The sequence below is a fragment of the Phyllobates terribilis genome, unplaced genomic scaffold, assembly GCF_046119375.1.
Source record: "Phyllobates terribilis strain yellow unplaced genomic scaffold, ASM4611937v1 Scaffold_9__5_contigs__length_417890890, whole genome shotgun sequence".
Lineage (NCBI taxonomy): Eukaryota > Metazoa > Chordata > Amphibia > Anura > Dendrobatidae > Phyllobates > Phyllobates terribilis.
Window position 1 is genome coordinate 249,470,218 of NW_027362769.1, and position 24,280 is coordinate 249,494,497.

General features: G+C 35.3%; 1 protein-coding gene across 11 annotated transcripts in view; it reads right to left on the reverse strand.

Annotated features, from left to right (window-relative positions):
- Positions 1–294: 294 nt before the first annotated feature.
- RBFOX1 (RNA binding fox-1 homolog 1) overlaps positions 295–24,280 on the reverse strand; it is an 889,443-nt gene continuing 865,457 nt past the window's right edge. For 6 of the 11 annotated variants that reach the window (XM_073647781.1, XM_073647785.1, XM_073647789.1 and 3 more), the window contains 2 exons: positions 4,456–4,531; positions 295–1,100 (listed from right to left, as the gene is read on the reverse strand). In XM_073647781.1, coding sequence (XP_073503882.1) covers positions 978–1,100; positions 4,456–4,531 — 199 coding nt within the window. In that variant the 3' untranslated portion in view covers positions 295–977. Of the gene's footprint in view, positions 1,101–4,455; positions 4,532–20,705; positions 20,759–24,280 lie in introns of all 11 variants that reach the window. The other 5 variants (XM_073647782.1, XM_073647787.1, XM_073647784.1 and 2 more) reach the window with 3 other exon arrangements.

The following is a 24,280-nucleotide window of genomic DNA, read 5'->3' on the forward strand; positions in this document are numbered from 1 at the left end:
TTTGTACATTTTAAATGGTACAAACAATTTAAGGTATTTTTTTATTACTTTCCCTTTACAACTTTCAAAAAAAGAAAAAAATAGAAACAGTGCTTTTGTCATCTTTTTTAATAATACTCCCCCTCCCACATTATAAAAATCAGCAATGATATCAATAATTTATTATACTGGAAGAAATATAAAAAAGAATGTAGATGAACTAACTAGCTTGTTTGTTTTTTTCTTTTATATATATATATTTTTTTTATTTTTTTTCTTGTTTTCACTCATTTTTTTTACTTTTTTTTCTTGTGATTTTTGTCTTTTCTTGATTTTTTTTTTCAAACTGTTTACGCCAAGATTATTATTAATAGCTGAATACTGTCTGGTGGAATGCTTAAAAAGGGTAAGCTAGGATAGCATTTCATCAGATTTTATGTTCAAAGAGTCAAATTCACAAATTTAAACACAACCTTTGGCTCTGGACAATTAATAAATAATTTAGGACAGTCACTAAATGAAGTTTGGTGCAGTGGTAACCTTTTTGCTTAGATGTTTCAGCATTTTAGCCCTCCCAAATAAACTGAAATATGTAAATGCAGAAATGACTACTATAGTCACACGCTTACAAAATGTGATAATTCCAATAGCTTAATATTTAGCATATATTATTAATTTACATATTATAGCACTCTTGATTGTGGCCCTAAAATAGTTTTTTTTATTCATATCTACATTAGTAGCTTCCTAGGTCAACCACAAAAAATCTACAGCCAACAATCAACTACAGAACTTTGAGAAATTAAAGACCCACAATATTAAAATACACAGAACAAAATATCTGAGGTATAAGATAAAAAATGTAATTTTACTCTCTTTGAGTTTTATTTAGTTATTTAGAGTTGCTAAAATGATGCACTACTGCATGTATTGCAATACCCAGGCCTCGGAAAGCTTCTTTTTTCCCCCACACTGGAAGAGTTTTATGGTTTTGTCATTTAGTATGGAGCAAAACGGCTGTATCCCCCTCGGTATATACTAGCCTGTAATGAAGAAAGAACGAGACCGACATCATCAGCATGGCTCCTAGTCTTGGCATCAGTGAAGGGTGCAAAAGCATTCTGAAACAAAGCAATTTCATGGGTTTGTTTTTTAAGGTTACTTTAAAAAAATCAATTTCAGAAATTAAAATATTACCACCACCCCAGAAATCAATTACCATCAAAACTTAATAGTTTAGATAAAGCTCAAACAATGATAATTTCAACATTTATAGAGAATCCTGAATTAAAGGTTTTTTTATAGCGTGCGTTGTACATAAGAGAAGAATTAACTGGGTAGAAAGCCAAAATGAGCAATTGTAAGTGCACAGTGCTATATAATATGATGACTGCAATATATTAAGAGGATAAAAACTTTGATGGGAGTGCTTTTTAATATAAAAGGTGCATGGGCCTAACTGTGGCACAATGTTTTCTAGCCAAGGCACAGATTTTTATCAACTTTACTTTTGTGGCTTTCTTCTTTACCATTAATAAATCAATGCATTTCCAGCCATTCTTCAAGCATAAATGGGGAAAAGGTTTTGTCTGGAATGTTTCTTTAATATTCTACTCAGGATTTATCTGGGAGGAATATTGTGAAATACTCAACACTCTTTCTTGTTTTGAGATACAGGCATATATCAGAGATATGTACATATTTATGGATCAATTATGATTTTGCTTTGCACCTTGGATTTTACAGGGGTTGTCTTATAAATATCCTGTATGTTATGCTTTACAGGTGAAGTAGAGTGAGTTCTCCACTTGGACCACCCATTTGCTTTAAAAGTCAAAGCAAAAAGTCAGAGTAAAAGCAACTTTGGCCTTGCAATGTATTACTGAACCTGTGAAACGATAAAAATGTATGGAAAATGAAGCCCTTTCACTTGGTGATAGTACCGGTTTGGATTGCATCTCAGGAGCTAAAACAGCTGTAATTACCTTATCATCAGGGCAACTACTTTTTAAAGAAGAGATCTTTATAAAAAAAAGCCCTTTTACAGATTATCATTTGAAAGTATTAGTTAAAATACCTGCTTCGCTTCTTAAGTAGAATCCTTCAGATCTCTTAACATGTCTGCTTTAGTAAATGGTTTTAGATTTTCTAAAATAACCAATTCTGGACCATGCTTTTTAGGACTCTATATTGGGCTGGTCTTCCTGTATGCTTCTTAAAAATGTATGTGTAAATTTTCAAGTGGGTGATACCAGTTGAAGACATATCTCTTCACAGTTTCACCTAGGTAGCACAAATTGGATGCTAACAGTATTACTGGTACATACCTTGAACTGGTAATATCCAGTGATCAATTTACTCATACATTTTTTAGAAGAATAACTAAGGAATTCCGCAACACAGATGGCCTAAAAGCACTATTTAATATAGAATATGAGGATTTACTAAAATAGGTATATCAGAAATAGAAATAAGAAATACTGCTGAAATTTGTATTTAGAAGATCACTTGAATTCGTCTGGGAAATTCGATTTAAATGAAATAAATTCAGTGCGATCTGAATCCTCTGGAAATGCATTAAAAGCAACACATCATATATATTTCCCCTTGGTCCTCCCTTTTTCTTTCTTGCCACTGCCGCTTTTCCCATTAGCTCCTCTATAGTCTCTTTTCTGTGTTCTGTCTTCCATCTTCTATCTTAGTCTTTTTCTGAGCCTCTAATGCTTCCATCCTTCACTAGGTACCCTACCGTCATGTGAGCCATTGACACTAATGATGCTTGTCACATCAATGTAACTGTGAGTGGCACAACACATGTTATTAATGTGTGATAGCCCCCAGATAATGTTGTGGGGCTTAGTGAAAAACAGCAGCATCAAAGGACTGTAAAGAAAAGATAGAAGGTACAAGACAGAAGACAAAGGAATCAATAGGTGGTAGTGGGACAGGCATAGGAAGGGTCAAGAAAGAGGGGTTACATTTTTTTTACTAATTCCTTCCTGGCCCACAGAATTCAGAATAATGGTGGTCAGCTAGCCACTTTCCATTTTGTTGGAATTAGTGCAAATCAAATTTTTCAGGAAATGCGTAATAAATTTGATAAAATGAGAAGAATCAGCAATACTTTTGTTTCAAATTTCTTAATCTATTCCTTTAACTAGTTTATACCTATTTTACAGCAGCTCACACTTGCTTTTGTCTTTGAAGATCATAAGTTTCATGGAAGCTTAAGAATTTGTATCACTTTTGCTCTTTGAATTTAGGACAGTTTTTGGAGAAAAAAGATCATAATCTTTTACTGCCTTCTGAAGGCAAAAGTATCAATTCTATCTGATCTGTTTTCCAGCCTGTACTCCTCTACTGCTTGAGTATGCTGTTTCAAACTAGTAAGCATTGATGAAGTACAGTACCTTGATAACCAGGCAATAGTTAACTAAGAAGCCTGGTGACTTGTTTGATCTATTACATGATAAGAATTTTTAGGAGGCTGAAGGAGCTGCGAAACATTATAATGTAAAAATCGACATGATTGTTTTTAGATGAGTGTTTAAGTTATTCATTTCTATGATGTATTTCTATCATTAGTTTAGTCCTTCTAAGTATGTACAATATATGGATTTTTTTGATACCTATCAGAGTTAAAGGGGTGGTTTCGTGAACCAGCTCATCCAAAAAAGTTCTCAATCACCTTGTATAAGTGAATGAAGCAAGAGTCAGAGATTTTCCCTAGGATAGTTTTATAAATGCAAGTGTATTTTGGTATATATACATATTGTTTTAGTCTATTTTAGTTTATATATTATAAAAAATATAGAATTTTGAAATTCAATTGCAAATCTGTAAAGACAACCTTGCAATTGATATGCCTTATGATAGTTGGATAACTATATTATATAACTTGGATAACTGAATTTATAGCTTGTTCAGATGAATGTATTTTTGTCTTCATGCAAAAAGGGTAGCATAGATTCAGAGACTGACCAATGCAAATCTTTGGTGTTGTTCAAATGAGTGTGTTTGCACATGGACCGATGGCTTGAGTGTAACAAAATCGCTACATGAACTATCTTGATCTGTTTTTCACCCAATCAATTTAATGGGATTGTTAAAACTTGGATGTCATATGTACATCCATAAGGCATCTATTTTAACAAATATATTGCTATTATTGATATAGGAAGCTGATAAAACATTGACTATTTTTTCTGCATGAAAACTGTCAATTTTACATATTCTCATCTGTACCTGGCCTAATTAACATTTTAATTTGATTGGAAATTACAGAACATGTCCCTATTTGTCAAAATGAAAAAGTAATCTAAAGAATACTTCAAAAATCCAAAAAAAGAATAATATTAAACACACTGTATATCTGCATGAAAACAAATCATATTATACTTTCACTTTACCACTATGAAAAAATTAACATTCAATTTGTGATGAAAAAAAATGTGAAAAATGAGAAGAAAAGCTTACCACGGTACCAACGCCGTAGGTGGCTGCTGGAGCAAGTGTGTGGTGGTAGGGGTCGGCAGCATAAACTCGTCCGTAACTGAAAACATAAACATTTATATATATGAATCAACAAGTAACATTATTAGGAATGAGAAATAAAATGCAACCATTAAATTTTTTTTTTGAGCAATTTGCTATTTTCTTTACTTAAAAAAAACAATCTAAAGTTACTTTAAACTTTATATTAAATAAATATATAAATTTAAGGTGTATGAATGGAAAATAGATTGTTGTGCCTATCCACCTATCTACATTATATTCAGGCTATAAATCATTCTGCTACAACTCTAAAACCGGCCACAAATGATATCTTTTAGGACATATAGACCAGATGTTTTACCTTGGAATCTAGACCTGTAAATTTTGAACTGAAGCCAACACTTTAAATGAGTGTAGAGAAGTAATCACACTCCTCTGTATACTGAAGTACAACAGGTAATCCAGCTCAGGACATTGATAAATATTAGCCAAGATACTGTTCTTGGAAGATGTCCAATTACTAAAATGTCCTTTCATTCTCCAATCTTACAGTCAATATTGTAAAAGCTTATAAGTGCATCTCACTAAACTGTCTATAACATAAAATATGGCACAGAGTTCTTAAAGTAAAAGCTACTGCAAATAAAAAAAAAGAAAATGTTCTGTAATAGATCATTTTTAAATGTTAAAGCAAAATAATTGAGTTAAACAAAACATATATCAAAAACATATGACATTATTCATTATTGAAACAAATATCTATATTTGCTTTGCACATATTTGTATATTAAAACAAAAATATATAAAATATATATATACAGTACAGACCAAAAGTTTGGACACACCTTCTCATTTAAAGATTTTTCTGTATTTTCATGACTTTGAAAATTGTACATTCACACTGAAGGCATCAAAACTATGAATTAACACATGTGGAATTATATACTTAACATAAAAAGTGTGAAACAACTGAAAATATGTCTTATATTCTAGGTTCTTCAAAGTAGCCACCTTTTGCTTTGATGACTGCTTTGCACACTCTTTGCAATCTCTTGATGAGATTCAAGAGGTAGTCACCGGAAATGGTTCTCACTTCACAGGTGTGCCCTGTCAGGTTTAATAAGTGGGATTTCTTGTCTTATAAATGGGGTTGGGACCATCAGTTGTGTTGTGCAGAAGTCAGGTGGATACACAGCTGATAGTCCTACTGAATAGACTTTTAGAATTTGCATTATGGCAAGAAAAAAGCAGATAAGTAAAGAAAAATGAGTGGCCATCATTACTTTAAGAAATGAAGGTCAGTCAGTCCGAAAAATTGGGCAAACTTTGAAAGTGTCCCCAAGTGCAGTTGCAAATACCATCAAGCGCTACAAAGAAACTGGCTCACATGAGGACTGCACCAGGAAAGGAAGACCAAGAGTCACCTCTGCTTCTGAGGATAAGTTTATCTGAGTCACCAGCCTCAGAAGTTGCAGGTTAACAGCAGCTCAGATTAGAGACCAGGTCAATGCCACACAGAGTTCTAGCAGCAGACACATCTCTTCAACAACTGTTAAGAGGAGACTTTGTGCAGCAGGCCTTCATGGTAAAATAGCTGCTAGGAAACCACTGCTAAGGACAGACAACAAGCAGTAGAGACTTGTTTGGGCTAAAGAACACAAGGAATGGACATTAGACCAGTGGAAATTTGTGCTTTAGTCTGATGTGTCCAAATTTGAGATCTTTGGTTCCAACCACCGTGCCTTTGTGCGACACAGAAAAGGTGAACGGATGGACTCTACATGCCTGGTTCCCACCGTGAAGTATGGAGGAGGAGGTGTGATGGTGTGGGGGTGCTTTGCTGGTGACACTGTTGGGGATTTATTCAAGATTGAAGGCATACTGAACTAGCATGGCTTCCACAGCATCTTGCAGTGGCATGCTATTCCATCCGGTTTGCGTTTAGTTGGACCATCATTTATTTTTCAACAGGACAATGACCCCAAACACACCTCCAGGCTGTGTAAGGGCTATTTGACCAAGAAGGAGAGTGATGGGGTGCTACGCCAGATGACCTGGCCTCCACAGTCTCCAGACCTGAACTCATTCGAGATGGCTTGGGGTGAGATGGACCTCAGAGTGAAGGCAAAAAGGCTAACAAGTGCTAAGTATCTCTGGGAACTCCTTCAAGCTTGTTGGAAGACCATTTCCAGTGACTACCTCTTGAAGCTCATCAAGAAAATGCCAAGAGTGTGCAAAGCAGTCATCAAAGCAAAAGGTGGCTACTTTGAAGAACCTAGAATATAAGACATATTTTCAGTTGTTTCACACTATTTTGTTAAGTATATAATTCCACATGTGTTAATCCATAGTTTTGATGCCTTCAGTGTGAATAAACAATTTTCATAGTTATGAAAATACTGAAAAATCTTTAAATGAGAAGGTGTGTCCAAACTTTTGGTCTGTACTGTATATATATATACATAAACACATATAGAAATATATTAAAATGCAAAGACACACACACAATAATAGTATCTGGTCATTAAGTCCCAAGTGGAGCTAGTTATTAATGAGCTAATTACTACAACGATAATCACAAAGTCCAATTTATATAATGTATACTATAGGATATTCATAGTACATTATAAAGCAATCTATTCCTTTGTGTATGTTTGTGATGTAGAATAGATTACCCATATTACTTAGTCAGTTAATTTTAAGTCGGCCAATAAAACTATCTTCCTTATGCATTTTTAAGATGTAATATTGATATTACTGAAATACACGAGAAGCTCGTCAATAATCAAAAATAACCAGTTTTGCTGTATTTTTCTCTTTTAAATGACGTTCGACAAGTCCCGCCTTACTATGTTGAAGAACCCAACCATCTACTTATACTAACTGTATCATTTCAGGAGCTACCTTTTTTGGTGATTAGACAGACAGACTATAAAGGGGCTCATCTATAATCTTTCCTTGGTATTTTCCTTGGTATTTTCCACTCTTTTGCCATCTTGCTTCTTATCAACCAGTGTCATCACTTTCTGCTACTAAAATGTTGCTTTCTCTAACACCATGTAAAATGCTATTGTAATCACAACTCTGATAATGCTAACTGTAACTATAATGTATTTCTTACACCACAGAGCCCAATGGAGATGTTCTTACACCAAGGACATAATGAGGACTTTTAGGGTTCCATCGACTTTAAAATGTTTTGACTGAAAAAATTATGTTGCATGCACTGTTTTTCTTGCCTTCTAAAATTTCAGGTTTGTTTGTTAAAACGAATGAGTGGACCCGTGGAAGTTCAGGTTCTAGTACCCGACCCGAACTTTATTGCAAAGTTTGGTTCAGGTAACATAAATGTATCCAAACTTGAACCATAGAACCAGAACCTGAACCCCATTGAAAACAATATGAACCCAAACTTTTCAGGTAGAAAATAAATTAAATTCTCTCTATCTCTCGGATTTCCCCCTGAGCTCCAAACATTGTATGAACTTCAAGGGAAAGTCTGTGTTCGGCGTTTAGCACCAAACAGTAACTGTCCGGTACGAATGCTGAACTTATAAGTTCAGGTTCGCTCATCTCTATTTATTAAAAACAGAACATTATGAATATTGTAATTGGAGTAACATAAAGGAGAGTAAACCTCCTAATTGTGTGTGCGTCTGTGTGGAATGAGGGCACAAAAGAGAACAGGAGCACTAAATATGGGTGGTTTCAAGGCAAAATAGTCTATGATAGTAACATTTATACCATATATTAATAATATATGCAGTTCACGGATAATCACAAAGAATCCTGAGAACAGAGCTCGGTATCTCCTGCAGTACCCTAGGCAATGAATAAAGTTCATGAATGATGCTTCATTCATTTGTGTCTACAGCTAGGAATCAAGAGGAGCTTCAGATCAATGTTCTAGGGATAATTGTTGTTCTAGCTGTAAGACCCTAAGTAATCAGATATTTGTCAACTATTCTCTGGATAGGGCATTTGAAAAAACAAAAACATTTAAAATCTTTTGCACTGCGACCAAAAAGTTTAAAAATTTGGCATGGAGTAGGGCTGAGTTAACTAGAGCTGAAGTTTTATTTGCTGAACAGCTCTCCCTGAACAGAGCCCCATTCCTGTATTATATTATCCATCAATTTCAATGAACTACAGAAGTGAAAATTGATGCTCGCAATGGTCCTCATATAACAGGTACTGATTCAAGCTATTTTTAATGCATCTCTGATAAATCTTGTTACTTGGGTAGGCTTTGTTACAACATAAATGCGGCGTCTTTACATTCTCTAGAAATCATTGTATTTGTTGGCGCTGACCTTCACTTTGAAAAGTTGATCTAAAGTGGGTCCTTTGCTATGATTAATATTTGCTATTTTATAGAGAAAATAGAAAGGGTCAGTTTATTTTTCAAATACAAGGCTTATTTCTAAAGCTGATTTAAAAAGACTCACCTATGCCTGACATTGACATTTAAGGGCTTGAAAGGTTAGGATTGTTCACTAGCAGCCCTTTAGTATTTTAAAACAGCACTGCAAGTAAAGATTTCCAGACAAACTGATGTTTTGATTTCAGTTAAAGCCAAAACTATATCATACTTAAACTAATTCCAAAACTGTGTAAAAAAATAAAATGTACTTGACTTCATCATGCTATATATATATACTGTGTATATATATATAAATATATATATATATATATATATAATTTAAAATATATATATATTTATATATATATATATTGTGTAAATACTATTACTATAACATTAATTGGTTGTCTAAGGGAGATAATTTTTCCTTGCGGGGAGTGCCAAGTTGGTGAAAGGAGATGTATAGGCCATGCAAAGCTTCTCTGGGAATTCAAATATACAACTATCCTCCTCATGGAGGAAGAAAATTTGAACTTTAACATCACCTATTGGATGAAGCAATCCTAAAAGTCAATATTGATCTCTTATTACTGAGGAGGGACAAAAACCCTGGAACACGTGTCTGTAAATTAAGCTTCTGGTGGGTCATTTTATCCTAAGTCATATGGCAGACCTGGGTAAAGGTTCAATATTGACTTTTAGGAATGCAGCATCCAATATGCCCTTGAGTTCAAGTCCGCTTCCTCTCTGAAGAGATTTGCATATATAACATTAATGAAAATTTCCATAAACAAGTAAATTATATATGTATAAATATCCCATTTAATGTCAGACACTGAGGACAATAGAGAAATCATTGGAGCGACATTCAGTAGGTGGCAATAATCACTTTTGCAGACAGTTCCTTCTCCTTGTGGAGAGACAAGTCAGTGTAAGGAGACTAATAAGAAATGCAATGTTTCTTTGATAATTGAAATATACAAATATCTGCTTGGGAGAGGAAAGACACTTGAAGTTTAGCACTACCTATTGGATATAGCAATATCAAAAGTCAATATTAAGCCTTTAACACTGAGGAGGGGCAAACACCCCGAAACATGTGTCTGCAAATGGAGTTTATGGTTTAGCTTTTTATCGCAAGACTTGTGGCAAAGTTGGTTAAAGATTTAATATAGACTTTTAGGAATGCTGCGTCCAAAAGGTGGCCAATACAGTTCAAGTTCTTGTCCTCTCTGAATAGGTTATGTGCATATGTAAAATTAATAAAAATGTCTATTGACATGTCTGTAAATTACATATGTATGAATATCACATTTAATGTCAGACACTGATGACAATAGAGAAATTGGAGTTTACAGCAAACAATAGGTGCCAATAATTAAATTTGTAGAAAGTTCCTTTCTCTCTGACATTCACTGACTGATTGACAAGAAGTTCTGATATGTTCTAAATAGAATTTGCTTGTATATATTATGCCGATATACGCCCTGGTTGCTGCAAAATAGCCGAATATGAGAGCATTTAATATCAATCAGTTATTCACCAAATAATCATTAATCAAAATGGGTGTTGCCCAAATTACAGCTTATTATTTATCCACAGAGAAAGTTATAGTTCCTGAGACATTGAGTGAAGTAATACTTTACATGCTCCACTGCCACCCCATTTAGTTTAGTTACACAGGATCACATTTACATATCATTCATGTTTCACACTGAATGACTAATCAATTATTTTTTAAAGTTCTAACAATTTTGTGTTCATTAATATTGTATGTTTGTTTTATGTAACGAATGCATAAGAAATACATTTTATACTAAATATTAATTATTTTAATTTTTTTGGTGAAAAGGCCACAGAAAAAGAAAAAAGTCATACTACTGATGAATCCAATTAACTAAAGCATGAGAATGATCAGTAATCACAATCATGGAAAAGCTCCATAAATTAAAGCTAATAAATTTGCATGTATGGAACTTTTCTTAGCACGGTAGATCATAGGAGCCAATTTTATGTAACTTGTTTCCTGTAAAGAGTTCATATATTTTTTTATAAACATTGCATATTTTTTCTGGTTATACCATAGGACTGTGCACATTAATTATACTACAGCCTCCTGATTACTGCTCTCTAAGTTTCACATTTTTGATAATGTCCATTTATACTTAATATCTTGTCATGTTGTCACATTTGACTAGTCATGCGAACTGACCTAGAACCAAAGGAACAGTCAAGACTGTCAAAATGATAACGACAATAATGCCAAAAAAGGCCAAAGTGCTTTCTCTGTTTAAAAAGACAGATTAATCAATGTACCCAACAAAAATAAGGAAAGGATCTAAGCGTTTATGGATTCTTATCATTTGATACATGTTTCATGTATTCCATTGACAGCAAGCTTGAATGGAAAGAGAGAGAAGGAATTTCATTTTTTGTCGAGATAAACTCCCAGTCACTGTGGCAGTACAATTTTGAGTACTTTTCATGTTAGGGCTAATCCTCTTTACGGCTAAATTTGAAAAGGTTTTCAGTGACAGAAGACAGTGTGATAGACATGCTTTTGAATAAGGAAGCACCAGCAAATCAAATGTATGTGGAAGCAGGCAAATAGCGATAATCCTTTTATTTGGTTCCTATCTTTTTTTTACGATGACTGCATAATCAGTAGCACAACAACTGTATAATTTAGTAACATCTGTCTTAATTGCTATTCCAAGCCCTTCTGAAATTAGGTCAGTACCACAGGCTATATGTGATTCTAAAAGCACAAATAATTAAAATTTTATTAGCAATGCTGAGATGTAACAATCATTGAGCAAACACATGAAAAGCCTTCAACTTATTGAAATACATTTAAAAGAGAAACTTTTGAAACAATGGCGTTGTTAATGAGGTATCAAGTAGAATGATATGCTTATAAACCTTTATTGGGTAACAGACTTTGCTGGTACATATACTTGTTTGCAATGCATAAAATTCTTTGTTTAAACTTTATTGCTATTAATACTGAGTTTAATCATATTATGTGTATAAAAAATGGCCTCTCTCTCTACTTATTATTTTATTACCCCTTAACCCCTAAAGAACACATGATGAGTATTAATGTCACAAACACATTTTCCATACTCCTTGCTCAAGCACAGCAACTATGCCCGTGCAGTCAGGGCAAGGGTTGTAATACACAACTGTAACCCCTTCTATAAAGGTAGAAGTCACTCTTCTGTAAATGTAGACATCAGAGTAACATGTGATTGCAGCTGTTTAACCTCTTGAAATAAGCTGTCAATGCTGATTGTGGCATTCAGAGGGCAAGGAAGAGCCCCCTTAGATAGTGTCACAGGGAATTCTTGAAGCTCATACTTATTGTAATAATCCTCTGGATCTTACGTGGGTTTCCTCTGGGTTCTCAGGTTTCCTCCCACACTCCAAAAACATACTGATAGGGAATTTAGATTGTGAGCCCCAATGGGGACAGCAATGATGATAATGTCTGTAAAGCGCTGTGGAATTAATAGCTCTATATAAGTGAGTAAAATAAATAAATAAAATACATCTTGAAAATTATAGCCAATCAGCAAATTTAAGCATCATATTTGTTTTGCGCACCACAAAATTAGTTATGTTCAACTGTTTTCTTCTCTAAACCAATTTGGCTGTAGATCAGTGTGATGGGTAGAGAGTTAACCCTCCACCAGGCACAGCTCAATTATTTTTGTTTATCTCTCCTCTCAAAATTGTCAGAAAATTTCCTCCCTTCCAGTTATTTCCTGTCTTTACATGCTCTTTGAAACCTGATCTCAGAGTGTTACAGAAGACCTTCTGGAGAGCAGATCTTTCCTTTGTGGCTTCTCAGGCTCTCTGTGCCTGAACTCATCTAACATTTTAAGGTTGGTATTTTCTCTTTTTATTCATCATAATTGTTTATTTAGCTTGCTTTATGAAAGAATAATGCAAAGTTTGTGGAAATAAGTAGGGTTTTCTTAGAAAAAGAGGGTGTCCTCTAAGGCACATTGCGCCCTAACATGTACTCTCTCTCTTGCTTCAGGTTCTCTGCTGAAATGGGCAGTAAAATGTATGATTTAGCTAACCCCCTTCATGTTGAAGAAATGAAGAACTTGAGTTAACCGAAGAGCTACTGCGTTAGCAGAAACACCAAGCGCTGGCCAATGGTCATTTTGTCCGCGATGTTGAATGTGGTTGGTATCAATTCACAAGTGATTAACCTAGGCAATCAACTGGAACCACTGCATAGAAGAATTTAGCTGAAAACTTTGGCTAATGAACTGATGAGTGGAGAGCTACCCCGAAGAAGACTGAAGACGAGTGGAATCCCTTCTAGCCTACAAGTCCGGCTGAAAAGATTTCATCCCAAAGATGATTGAGAAAAATCACCACTTTTCCCACCCATTTAATATAGCTATATTTAGTGCTGACATAACTGAGATCACCTGCACAGAAATTTTGGGGAAATTTATTAGGATTTGTGCATTCAGTAAAACAAGTAAGTGAAAAAAACCTCTGCAACATGGCTTTTCTACTTAAATTTTGCAAAAAATAAAAATTAATTAAAATTTAACACTGATACATACTTGCCAAAATATGGCACATACATAGAGTACAATCGCAGGCAAAGAACAAGACCACATACAGCTAAAAAAAAAGAAAGCTGCTGGGATGCAAAGGAAAAGAAAAAAAGAAAACTTTATCTGATCATCAATGACAAATTTTGCTCCATTGTCAAGAAGTTTTGTACAAAGGTCAAAAACATGACTGCTGTAAATGTGTTGTGTCGAGTATTGACTCTCAGCTATGCTGAGCTGCGATACCACACACTGCCCATCAAAAAGAGCTGCTCTGTTCTTAAAAATATGTCCACCCCTTTAGCACACAAAGGGTGCAGTCAGGTGGCCATGAAAATCAGAACGAGATTGGAACGCAATGCATGGCCTGTCTAGTGGGACTCCTGACTTGAGCGTGACAGCTTCATGTATTTCTATTCAACTGTCACTCTCTGGTCGGGAGATTTGAAGGCCAATCCGTGCATTGCATTTTGATCTCAGTCCGAGTTATAAAGCCATTATACTGCATCCTTTATATCACAAGTGTCAAACTCCGGCCCGTCGGCCAAATCTGGCCTACAGGGTGGTTATATTTGGCCTACAACACCAAAACTGCCACCCATATATGGGGTGGTTATTCTGTGTGGAGGACTATATGGGGCCATTATTCTGTATAGAGGACTATGTGGGGCCCGTTATTCTTTAGGGAGGACTATATGAGGCCATTATTCTGTATGGAGGACTATATGGGGCCATTATGCTGCATGGAGGACTATGTGGGGCCCATTATACTGTATACTGGTTGGCCGACGACTTTGTCCAACTTTTTATTTTTGGCTCTTTGTATGTTTAAGTTTGACATCCCTGCTTTATATGAATAAATTGAGAACTGAGATTCATCCCTAATAGGATGACAGTCCAATCAGTGTTGACAGTGTCATAGTGTGTACATTTTGACAAAGTGACAAGGGGAATGATTAGTTTCCTAGGTTATTGCTACACTGTTCTTATTTTATATAACATAGGCCACACAAGGCGGTTGACCATTGGTGATTTTATGCTGGTATAACTAAAGAGGGGTAAAAAGTATCACTTATTATAAGTCCACGTAAGCCAAAACCAGGAGTGGAACAGTCAGAGGAAAAGTATAATAGAAACACGTCACCACTTCTGTATTTATCACCCACTCCTGGTTTTGGCTTACAAATACTTATGTAAAATACTGACCAAATAATCAACGTGTGAATGTGGCCCAAGAGTTAGACTTTGAAGTGGATACAAGGTGTTATTATATTAAATTGTTTTACAATTGTATGTTTCTGTTCAGAGATAGAAGAACTTGGATTAAAAAATATTGCAAATAAGTTTTTAACTGGAGCAACCTTTATTTAACAGAGAGTATGTTCATGGTTCAGTAATCTAGTGAATAATCAAAAGTACTTCTGCAAAGTAATAAATTACAATCGCATTCTTGCAGACCTCAAGAAGTCTAATTGCTCTAATAAACTTTCCTGCAAGTATATGCACTTTTGTTCTTCACTGTAATTCTGTAAATATTTATCTCTAGCAGAAAAATAACAAAAAAAAATAAATGTTATAAAAGTTCTAAAAACTAAAAAAGTCAACTTCTTAATAGAGAAACAGTTTAATCTAAAATACAACAATGTGGTCATTTAATGCTTACGTTCTGCTTGGCATTTGAGTGGTAAGATAACATTTGAAATGCTATTTAGATTATATGATTTTAGGTATATGCTTAATGAAACAAATCTGTTTCTATGAAGATTAATTATAAGATTAAAGTGAGAAGTTCAAGCTGGCTTAAATTAGTTTAATTTTTTTTCTACTGAGGATATCATATCAATATATGGCATAGCAATGTAACATTTTGATTGATAAATGAAAGGTAAATAAGAAACTATACGGAAACTCCAATTAAATTTGTAGAATTATTTTTTCTTTACATTGTAATAGACACACACACAATAGGTATCATATTCCAGTGAATCATACATTATGACATGTGATTGTGGCAGCTATATCAGACATCCCTTGGAGAACAGGCAATGGGTCAAGGGTGCAATTACCCTCTGGACCTCTGTTCTTCTAACAGATGCGAGATGCCATTTCTTTTTTTTCAGTGCTAGGACTAAAATGATCTCAAGAAAATCAGGCAGAAACAATTATTGTCATAAAGCATCGTTTCAGCATTGCTTGTGAATGTGATTTTAAGCACTACACTTTAACCCTGGCAAAACAAAGCCAAATGCAGGTTAAGAATTCAAAAAGTACCCTGGTCAAGTAAATTCACCATAATATAAAAAATATGAATGACTATTATTGTTAGTCATTGTAAACTGCATAAAGTTGGCTACATCTTCATCTAAATACTAATATTTAGAGATCTCTGACAACCCTACTAAAGATCCAAAACTTTATTATATAAAGAGAAATATAAAGGAACTACATGGTAAAACTATAAAAATATAAAGCATGTATATTTAAAGTCAAACAAAGCACCATGAAAACATGAATAAAGTATAAAACATTTATACAGTCAAATTGAAAGGTCTCCCCAGCAAAAAAAAAATCACTGATGATCTATCTTAAGTGCAACTGACATTTAAGGAGTACTTGCAGGAGAATCTCTGTTTTTAGCTCCTCCCGTCCCTACTCCTCATCCCTCCCCTTTCTATAGAATCTTATCAGTATCAACTGCCATCTCCTATCTCAGCAATGGGAAAGTCTATAACCACTAAACACAAATTTTACACTTGACATAAGAGTGCAGGATAAAGGAGGAGAAAGAAGGAGATTTCTCTTTATATATATTACAAAATTGCTTATTTTTACATGTAATATTGATTGATGAAATAACAGTTTAAATGATGATTACTCTTCATAGGGAAATCCGGGAGTTTATAAAAAAATGTACCTTAGCACTAAAAAGTAGGGAGCTGCCTGTTGATCCCAACCCTGTTCTTGGACGGGATAGAGCAGTCATTGACAGCTCCTGAAGATGATTCAGCTGCTCCCTGTCAACAGAGCAACTCTTCTTCTTCTGAATGCTCTGTCGATGGGCATGACTGCCTAAGCACTAGGCGTGACTGCCTAAGCACTAAGCGTGACTGTCTAAGACCTAACAGGTAGATAGAAACTACCTACTTGTTAGTGCTTAGGAACATTTTGTTTTTTAAAGTCCAGGATAATCCCTTTAAGGCCATCAAATGAGTATTTATTGTGTATTCTGCGGTTCAGCAGAGGCAAGAGGCAGTACAAGGCAGAGCAATTCTCTCAGCCTGGAGTCATTCAGATTTCTTGAACTCTGTAGCTCCTTCGCAATTTGATCACTAATTGATGGTCAATAAAGTATTTATCCACCAAAACACATTTAAAGCAAAGGTGGAGCCACATTTCACAATGATATCTGATGCACTGATGTGCTTCAGAATGGTAGTAATATTATGGGAAAAGTTATACTGGGCAAAATTACAAATGCTGCTTTTGCATTGCAAAATAAAAAATATTTATTACTTTTTTCAAAGTATTTTTGGCCATAATACATAATGTCTATGTATTTTATTTTTCATTAAGATCTGGCCTATGACTTAGGGATGTCACTTATGTATTTTGAAGGTCCGTGCGTGTGTACATAAATAATATATTTATATATATCTTAGTAAAGTTTATATAACTTCTTTTCATCAGTGTCGAAAGCCTTGTAGTGTGCAGCTTTTTCAGATGATGGCACAATACAGAAGGCTTCAATGTCTTTTTTACTTTGAAACAGCATTTCTAAAACATTTTCTCCACACCAATGTAACATTCATGATCTTGAATAATACATGATGAACTTTCACAGGAACAAAGTTTCCGTAAGTCCTGATATTTTATTAAAGTAGCGTGGAGCTCAAACTTTTCTTATGATTTACAAAATTGTCAAACATTAAAGTAAATAACAAGAAAATAAGTAAAGAAAGACTAGATAAAAAGTATGGCTATAATGAAACATATCTACAAGTCTAACAATAAGTAAAAGATTAGTGTTTGCAATAGGTTAAACTAGTACTCCTCACCAAGTGGCTTCCATGCCACGTTTAGCTTTGTGCTCCCTTGCATATGGCTACACAGCTGTTGACAGCAGCAGATGTTATTAAGCACTAGCGGCACCAAGGAAGTTGTAGACTCACTAGAACTCAGCCCCAAAGTCAAAAAACATATTAAGGGCATATGTATTATTGCTTCAAGTGCGATCTGACAAAACATCGGATTACACTTGGACCAATGTTATTTCATGGGGCTGTGCACATGTCTGATCTTTTCCAAGCCGGTCTGAGGAAAAATTGCATCATGCCTGAGTTGGATCTGATTATCGGATCCCAGTCGGCCATGCAAGTCAATGAGTGCATGGAAAATATTATACTGCACTAGGATGACATCTGAGTGCAGTCCGATTAAAACGGATTGACAGTAATGAGAAGATGGAGAATTTTTTTTCCATCCTCTCCTCCTCTGAGAGAATTGGATCCCACTCAGTGTCATTAGCATAATCGGCCTGATTCTCTTGGATGAGAGAATGTACCAGGGTTCGACCCTAGCCGAAGGGTATGTGCACATGTTAAGTATTTGTTTCAGACATTTCTGCATCAAAAACGTGTCTCTTGGCAGGAAAAACACTGCATATAAAATGCACATTTTTGCTGCGTTTTTGCATTTGTTTTAGTGCACTTTTTTTCTGTGTTTTTTACCATTTATAAGAACGGATGAAAACATTGAAAGATGGGACATGTTGCAGAATTAAACTGCTTCAAATCTACCATGAAAAAAATAAGCAGGATGTGCAAGAGGTTTTGATGGGACAATTAAATGCTGTGCTTTTCGAGCCAAACATAGCGCAAAAAAATGTGCAAAACCACTATGTGTGATCATACCTTAAAGGTGGTCAACGCTAGAGTAAGAACATTATAATTGGCAATTATTACAAGGGTTAAGAGCCAAATGACTCCATCATATCTTTAAAAAGATTTTTTATTAACATTCGTTGTTGAATCATACCACCTTTCACATTAAAAACTCTCACAACCTGCAAAAAGTTGAGGGCTATAATCGTTATCATTAAGTCTAAATGATTAAATAATTCTCACTTCTGTAATTTACTGTAAGCGGTTTCCTTATAATTGTAACATGTCCAGGGAGTAATTATATTTTGGATAGCACATAACAATGCTACATGCTTACAGTTGTCTTTCTACAGCACATTTTTGACCTTAATATAATGTATACTTGGCCAGCATAAGCAGGAGGCTTATAAGAGAAATGTACAGAATTAGAATGAAGGCATTTACAACAGCAGAGAACATTACTTATGTTTTACACAATATATAACAGCGAAATAGTAATTGAAAGGTGACCCAACTACAAAAAGGGAATGTTAATTATTTAGCTATAGCATAATAAGTGATACAGCGTGCACTTTCCATACAGAGACATTCAGAACCCGAGCCATCAGACAGGGACAATGCCAGCACCTCCCTCCCCCCACGCAGACAGCCAGGCACCCTGCCAGCATAAATTTATCAGAGTAGCTGCTTATTTTCTGCTCCCCTGACAGCTTGTGTCATTGAGAGTGTCAATCTTGCATTAAGTGATGTCACTATGCTCAGTGGTGACATCTATAGTCCTAATCGGGGTATCCAGGGCTATCCTCATCTGACCCTTACAGGTGTCATAAAATATCATACATGAAATGTGATTATTATCATTAAAAAAAATATAAAAATTTGCTCCTCATTGAAATATTAGGTGGTTCAAAACAATAAAATGAATTCAACATGGCATCATCCCAACCAGTCCATGTTATATTGTAAATAAATGTATGCCTTTACACAACAAATACACATTCAGCTGACTAAATATCATATTAAATTATTGGACTCTGTTGGCTCATGAATATAATAAGAAAGGCAGGAAGGGTCACAAAGGTTTGGGTAGATGCTGAGCAGAACACAAGTATGGGGTTCAACATATTAAGGGCTGTTGTTATTCTTCAACATTGCATATGCATGTTAGTGAATATAGCCCTCTCAAGTCTTTGATTGTCATTGTTAACTCTACTTTTCAAAGAAGTTAAGTGGGGGAGAACATTAAGGTCCCGATTCACCCTTCGATGGCCTTCGATCTTCACACCGGTTTTGTTGAGGAGATGTGCTGGAGTAAGACTCTTCAGATTTATTGAATGAACTCATTCAATGAATCATGAGAGTTGGACAAGTGATGTGCGCCTCAAAACATATTCTGCTCCAGTCTCTGCTGGAGAAAGATTTGTGGCAGAGCAACATGAAGTTGACAATCAGCAGTTGCCACGCCCGTCCCACCCTAGCTTTGCCTACTTTGTCGGAGTTGCGTCAAAATGTTGCAACTTTTCAAATCTTTTTACACCAGAATACTGGAGTAAAAGTTTTGATGAATCGGGCTCTATGTTCTGAGACTAGACCCTTTATAATTAGGACATTCATGGTTGAACACCATTTTCTTTTATACAATTAGGCCAAATAACTGCCCTCAATCATGTCACCTTATTACTCTGATGTCACAATTTCTTGTTCGATTATTTAAAATACTTTTTTCCAACATGGCTAGCTGAAAATCCCAGAAACAGTACAGGAACAAAAAATCAAATGATCTCCCATATTTTTCCTCAAAAATCTATCACTGCAGTATATTCATAAATTAGTATTGTACTATCATGCACTTCTATAAAAAAGTATCTAAAGTATTACCAACAGTGTATGTACAGAAAATTGTAGAATCAGAAGAATTCATGCATATGTGAATGAGAACATGCAATTCTCATAACATTGATGTAAAATCAAACCAAAATCTATATATCCACAAGAAACCCAAACTGATGTAGATGTAGTTGAGAACACACAGTGAAAACAGCATGATACATTCTCCGTATAGATGCAGGGACACTATCTGTCTCATCATATACTCAACTAGCAGTTAACCTTTGCTATATGCTTTAGGAATATGGCAATATATTACTCCTCCATGCATATTCTCAATTCAAGATTCTGCAGCTTTAGATCAATGTGACAAATAAAACCAAAGCTGCAAATAAAGTATTACAGTCAGCAAAATTGTGTAATGCTCATAATAGAACAGAGCCCACAGGCTACTGGTACATTGGTGAAACCGAGATTGATAGCCTGATTCTAACAGAGCATTCTAGAGTGATTAACTGCAGTTTGTGTAAAAAGGATATTGAGACCTGGACGGATGCATCAAGAAGTATCAATGGTTGTTACCTGAAGAGGAGTTACAAGAAATTTCATCTGCTGCAACGAAGACGAATTGATTTCTGTAAAAGAAGATAAAATTCACAATACTGCTTGCTGACTAGAAAATGTAGTAGCTGCCAGTTGACTTGATATGTATAGATGGGACATTGGGAAGGAATTTAATTTTAATGAATGTGGAAGGAACACATGTTGACAGATTTTAGATCTACAGAATTCATAAGTGTTGTCATGAAGAATGGTTACAGGGTATTATGAAGTTGAATATGAATGATGGACAATTCTATCACAAAATGCTTCAAGGCTACAGATTGTTCAAACTAAGAAATATGTTTTTGTAAGTGTAAATCCAAAGCCTATGTTTCCGGTTGTGATTTATAGAAGGTGTTATGTGATATGACTGATGTGAACACTGTGTCCTACAGAGCCAGAGTTACTGTTGCTCAGATCTAGTGACTGCATGAAAGATATACTTTACACCTGCACTAAGTACCAGCCATTAAGAAAAGTGCAATAAAATCACAATCTACTACAGTGATAGCGTATGAACAATCATACAGTGTGTTAACTTAAATTGCAATCATTTATTTGGCTCCCATGTGCATGAGTATCAATTAGGCTAATTGCAGACGAGCATATTTTTTGTTATCCGGAAAAATCGTACCAATTATGCTAATCACACTCTGATCAGAGTTTAATCACAATGTGATCATAGTGTGAGTCGATATTCTCGGATATGGAGAAGATGGAGAAAACAATGTCTCTATCTTCTCCATACTATCAGTCCATGGAAATCGGATTGCACTCAAATGTCATCCGAGTGTGGTCCGATCGTTTCCACGGACATATTGACTTTCATGGCCAAATGCAATCTGAATATTAGATCAAACTTAGGCATGCAGCGATTTTTTTTCCTCGGACAGACCCTGTCTGGCGACAAAATCAGACATGTGCACGGCTCCATATATTAACATTGGTATCAGATCGCACTTGGACCGATAATACGGTCATCTGCACAAGCCGTTAGAGAGATGTACCACGTTCATATAGGATGAAAACCAAATTTATTAAAGAGGTTTCTTAGAGGTATTCCTACAATAAAAGGAACACTTTAGGCAAAATAGATACAGTGTAATTTGCCGAGTAAAAAGCCTGCAGAGGGGGGGGGGGGGGTTGCAAGAGACTGTAAATTAAAGTCCCCCGAAAAAGATATCCTTATGCCATGCATTTCTCCTTGGTCTCTCCACTATGCATAGTAAAAGGTATCAGTTTTGCCCAGAATGAACTTTTACATTTGTGGGCCCACTAAGATAGCAACTCTCCATATGCCTTAAGACATAAGGACATCAAAGAAGAGGAGTCCACTCAGTATCTTCCTCTAAGGCCTCGGCCCCACTATTAGTATTTGGTCAGTATTCGGTCAGTATTTTTTCTCAGGAGTGGGAGCCAAAACCAGGTGAGGGACAATCAGAGAAAAGGTATAATAGAAACAAGTCACCAATTCTGCATTTATCACTCACTCCTGGTTTTGGCTCCCACTCCTGAGAAAAAATACTGACCAAATACTGACCAAATACTCATAGTGGGGCCGTGGCCTAAGAGTTGGATTGGAGAGCTATCAAATGCTAGCAAAGAACGGCTTCCTCACATTTAGGCCATCTCTACATTACATGCTCAACCATTTATTTAATTGGTTTTCATATAATACTTTATTTCCAGGGCCAGCTTGTAAAAGTGAGCCTGAGAAATATGGTAGGACAACTTTTAAGCTGTTTGTCAATTTTTTTACTTTTAGTAAGTCTATTCCGAGTCAATCTTGAGTCATGTCTGTTTTCTAGGGATACAAAATGCCAAAATATGGTAATCTTTCCATTGGGGTTGTCATGAAGCAATCAGCCTGTCTCAGATTATTCAGGCCTTCATTTCAATGCAAAATTGCCATTGAACAGTGGGCAGAGAACAGTGAGTTTTGAAATGTCCTAAAACTGTAATTTCTCTATCATATCATTCTAACAGTACATTTCGGTTGTAAGCCTTCTTTCATTACGTCACATTGTTTGCCTAAATGAAGGAAAAATAACCATTACTGTTTTAGCCAAATGGTTTGGAATTTACATGAATGCTAGAACAATTTGTAAATTCAAGACATACATTTTGAATTTAACGGTTAGTGACTATTTGTGACCTGCACTTAATGTACTGTACATCACAAGACTATACATTCACAAAATTAAATATAATACAGAATACATTGATAAACTAAAACTATACCTAAAATATCAGTTTTGGTGAATTTTAAGTAGATTCTAGCTTTTAGTCCAGTTAAAAAAAAATATTTGGCTATATTATGTAGACATTGATAGCTTCTAGGAGGAACTCATATCCTAACTGAATAATATTGCAATGGTGGGAAATAGAAAATCCTTACTTCTCATTTTATTTTTAATTCATTTTTCTCCCCACAGGGAACAGAAAAAGAGTCTAGTGGGCTCACTGGGCAAGGAGTGGAACAGTAGATGATTTAGGAGCCATAAATCAGAAATGGATTACAACCAATGCTAAAACATCTCTGAACACAAAATGTACATAGCCTGAACTTATTTTATGGCATCTCTCCTGCCTCAGTCACAGTCTATATCCTGCTTCCTGCTTACAGAATAATGGCTGCCATAAATGTTAGTCTATCGCATCTAGAATGGCAATCAGTGGAGATTCAAAATGCTCCCTGACAATCCTGTTCTATGCTACTTGATTAAATCATTTTAGAACTGTTCTTTAGGCAGCTCTCCTATATTGCATGTTAAGACTAGTATATATATATATATATATATATATATATATATATATACACACACACATGTATACATATTTTCTTATCTTTCATGCAGAAATATAATTATCCTAAGTTATAAGCCATAAACTTAGTATCAATTCCTGAGAGACTGTGGTGACAGCATATTTTCTGATTCCGGTCAGGTATAGTATTGTCATGGAGAGATAATTGGACTCAAATCAGCTATAACAATATCTACATCCTACATGTTTGTGAATATATGTGAGATGACGACCAATGTATTTGGGGATTTGAAAATAGAATAGTATTAACGACAGCTTAAAAAAAATTATTATTTGGACCACTTTTGATGAGTCCGCCTTCAATGCATTGTGCCATGTAACATTCGTTAGTCTCACAACTAAAGCTCATGTTTCGTGTTTGTAGTCTGTTTGCATACAAATTCTGATGCTTGACTAAAACATGGTTCTCCTGATGATTTTTGAAGTACATTTCCAATATGTATTCATCCTTTCAGCTTTGGACCTACTGTCAGGTTTCACCGATATTGCCTTTGAGAGTGGCCAGTCACGTAACTTCAAGTATGCTATTTGCATACATACAGTCACATGCCAACTAGTTGTGGTCAGCTTCTCTCAATTTATTACTATTGGAATAAGCAAGGCACTTCTAGTTGGAATGTGGCAAGAAATTTACAAATTGCATACTAGCGATCACGTCATCACCCGCTCTCACCAGCAATACTCCTGAATCTTGATAGTGGTCGCACCATATGCTGTCAGGATTCAGA